Genomic DNA, 3,021 nt, shown 5'->3' with positions numbered 1-3,021 from the left:
GAAGCCGGAGAACCCGGAGAGAACCCACGCTGCACGGGGAGAACATGGAGACTCCACGCAGGAAGATCCCGGGTGTCCTCACCGGGACGCCAACCGACGATCTTCTAGCTGTGAGGCGCTAACGGTGCTAACCACTGAGCCACCGTGCAGCAAGGATTAATATAAGTATGGAATTACCATTAGAACCACACCACCCTATAGCTTTTACTTTTCCCAAAAATCAAGTCTGCACTCAGGAGGCCCAGTGTCATGTCCATTCCAAAAGGACAGAGCTTCTGAGACAACTGGCTGGAGACGACCAGGTGCATTGCTTTGATTGGTAGATCACCGGCGTTTAGCTGCAAAGCATAATGAAAGGAAAAGCAACTAAAATGTAAGTTTTCTTCGTTAAACTTGAATTACAGCCATCGTCTGTCTATTTCACAGCCAGGCCTCGTATGCTGACTGTGACAAACAGCATAAAAACACGTGTGAAGAGCTCATTTGCAAACAGTTTACTCTATTTTTGTAGATTTTCAGAAAACCTATTTTTTTGTTTTTTGCTTGAGATAATATCAGTCAAACTGAAGCTGAGTGGATCTGACTCGGTGGAAATGACATAAGTACAGATAACTGAAGATTATTGATGTTGTCTCAGGTAGAAGACAGAAAAGTGGGTTTCTGAAGGTTTGTGAAGATGCAGTTCTCTGTTACTGCAAATGAACTCTTCATTTATGAATGGATAGCTCTAAATAAAAGCATGACTTATGAGAAGTGTGCATAACCTTCAACAAACTCAACCTCCACCACTGTAACGCCATCCGACTGTCCGGCTCGGTGTCACAATCTATTCAGATATTACTTTGCACAGATTAATGTTAATCCAACTAAATTTTTACCGTTAGCTTGTCTTCAATGTACTGGAGCAGCTTCTCTGGCTCCTTCATCTCCAGCCTGGTGTCTTTGAGCAGTTTGCGTTCAAACTCGTTCTTTGCTTTCTTGATGTCAGCGAGACACAATTCTGCTTCTTCCATAGCGGCCTGGAAGACGAGCAGAAGCCCTGAAGGAATGTTCTCTGTGTATATATGTGCATGTTTTCTTCTTTGTGTTGTTTTTTTCTGTGTGTTCTGACCTTGTAGTCGTCCTGGGTTCTCTCATATTTCTGCCTGACTTTCTCCTGGTCCTGCCGTGTTTCGCTCACTTCTCTCTGTGCCACATAAAGTTTTTGTTCCAAGGTCAGCAGCTGGAGGCGATCTGATATGTCGGCTCGGGGCCGCCGCCTCCATCCCTCAAGGCACAGAACAGAAGAGAAAGCCTTCATTGTCATTCAGGATACCAGATTAGGATTCCTGCTTGGTGCATGGGAGTTAAAACGACATACATAATAGTACAATGTTAAACCAACATTAAGCACACCATAAAGCCACTGCACGCTATGTTACAGAGGTAGAAGGAGGAGAAGAGTGCAGAGAGGAGTTCTGTTCTGGGAACAGAATTAAAATGATTTAAGTGGTACTGAAGCAGATCTTACCCAACATCACAACCCTTAACATGTTATTAGAAATGTCACTAATTTTTCATGTAATTGTGTCTGGAGGCCACACAGAGTAAACTGCTCATATGAAACCATAAAAAGCATTCAGGTTGTCTGGTGGTGTTTGGAAATCAAATCCTGTGACAATAAGAATTAAAGCCGCAAGCGGCGATGGANCTGAAAGTTTGACTAATGTCAACACCAAACCTCCTCAGCTTGCTGTATCTCCTCCTCGAGTTTTGCCAGCAGCTGTCTCCTTCTGCTGATGTCACTGCTCAACTCTGTGGACTCCAACGTGACCCTTTGCAGCTTCTCCTGCTCACAGAAACACCAACAGTCTCAGACCACGAGGCAGAAAGGCACACACAGATCTGACAGACTAGTGTAAAATACAGATTAACAGGATTGCAGCGGTAGGATTAGTTTCACAAATGAACACTGAAAACAAACGATGTGTGTCTCAGACTAGTTCACAGCGAGTCACCTTGTGCGAGCTGAGGACACGCTGCACCTTCAGACTGTTGATCTGAAGTTCATCCAGGTTCTTTTCAACTCTCGGCTCATTGTACTCCTGGAAGAAATCCTGGATGCAACACACAGCACAGTGCATTCACCAAACAGCCGTAAACGATCATTTATGTTAAAGTCAGTTCCTGATTCAAGAATCTCAAACTCATGGCTGATGAACTGACTCTGGTCAGCAGACTGCTGCAACTCACAAAATATACACAACTGATCAAACCATCTCTTTATCAAGCTTTCTGATCCTCCCAGTCAGTCGTTCATTCTCCACCTCATACTCCACTTTTCCCAGCTCTTTCTTCCTTTGGAGCTGCTGCAGGAGCTTCTTCTCCTGGACCTTCAGCGCCCGGTTCTTCAGATTGAACTTCTCCAACTGGTTGACCTGTTTGTCCGTGTGAACAGAACACAGCATGAGGAGAAGGATGAACATTGGTAAGTCAGATGCCTGCTTTCATGGAAGTGCAGAAGCTTGGTAACGGTTTGACTGTGTGATGCTGCTGAAGGCTGCTTCCCATAATGTGGTGATACACGGTGTGGCCATTAAACATGCAACTAACGAAGAAAAACTACATTTCACTTCCTTTCCTCTTTATTATATGAGTACTGGACAGGGTCAGAAGAAAAAGGTCACAGCTCATTACTTGACTCTGTTAGAGGTCCATTACAACTTTATCACATCCATACAGGATCCATGACTCCACAGGACAGATGTATGAAGTCTCACTCCACCTTATGGTAGGTTTGTCTCCTCTCAGAAGGCCAGAAGGGTGAGGAGCTGTCTTCCTGGGTTTTGGAAACTGTTTTAACAGAACTTTGTTTAGTAATGAGGGAAGCTATCCCTTCACTTCTCTGATTCACGTTGGCTAAAGAGACGAGACAAGTTGCCCTCACAGTGAAGAAGGTTTTAATGGTCTCCCTGCACACAGAGGCACCAAAGTCCAGCTGGACACCAAAGAGGAGAGACGAACCTCTGCTTGAAACAGCAC

The 3,021-nt window shown here is 44.7% G+C and overlaps 1 protein-coding gene across 1 annotated transcript; it reads right to left on the bottom strand.

Moving 5' to 3' along the window:
* Nucleotides 1-1,708: 1,708 nt before the first annotated feature.
* Nucleotides 1,709-2,498, bottom strand: cfap263 (cilia and flagella associated protein 263). Its single transcript, XM_008301138.1, has 3 exons — nt 2,307-2,498; nt 1,998-2,096; nt 1,709-1,828 (listed from the first exon to the last, which is right to left on the bottom strand). The coding sequence occupies exons 1-3, from the start codon at nt 2,463-2,465 to the stop codon at nt 1,709-1,711; spliced, it is 378 nt and encodes a 125-aa protein (XP_008299360.1). The 5' UTR covers nt 2,466-2,498.
* Between the last annotated feature and the right edge of the window lie 523 nt (nt 2,499-3,021).

Source organism: Stegastes partitus, unplaced genomic scaffold (assembly GCF_000690725.1).
Source record: "Stegastes partitus isolate 25-593 unplaced genomic scaffold, Stegastes_partitus-1.0.2 Scaffold1633, whole genome shotgun sequence".
Lineage (NCBI taxonomy): Eukaryota > Metazoa > Chordata > Actinopteri > Pomacentridae > Stegastes > Stegastes partitus.
The sequence above is the reverse complement of the archived record's forward strand: the minus strand, read 5'-3'. Positions and strand labels throughout refer to the sequence as shown.

What these genes read in the sequence shown, in the direction of transcription:
- cfap263 (XM_008301138.1), bottom strand. Translation starts at nt 2,465, where the DNA reads ATGTTCATCCTTCTCCTCATGCTGTGTTCTGTTCACACGGACAAACAG. An exon ending in TGGGAAAAGTGGAGTATGAG is followed by an intron (nt 2,097 to 2,306) that starts GTGGAGAATGAA and finishes TGTTGCATCCAG; the next exon opens with GATTTCTTCCAGGAGTACAA. An exon ending in GTGTCCTCAGCTCGCACAAG is followed by an intron (nt 1,829 to 1,997) that starts GTGACTCGCTGT and finishes TTCTGTGAGCAG; the next exon opens with GAGAAGCTGCAAAGGGTCAC.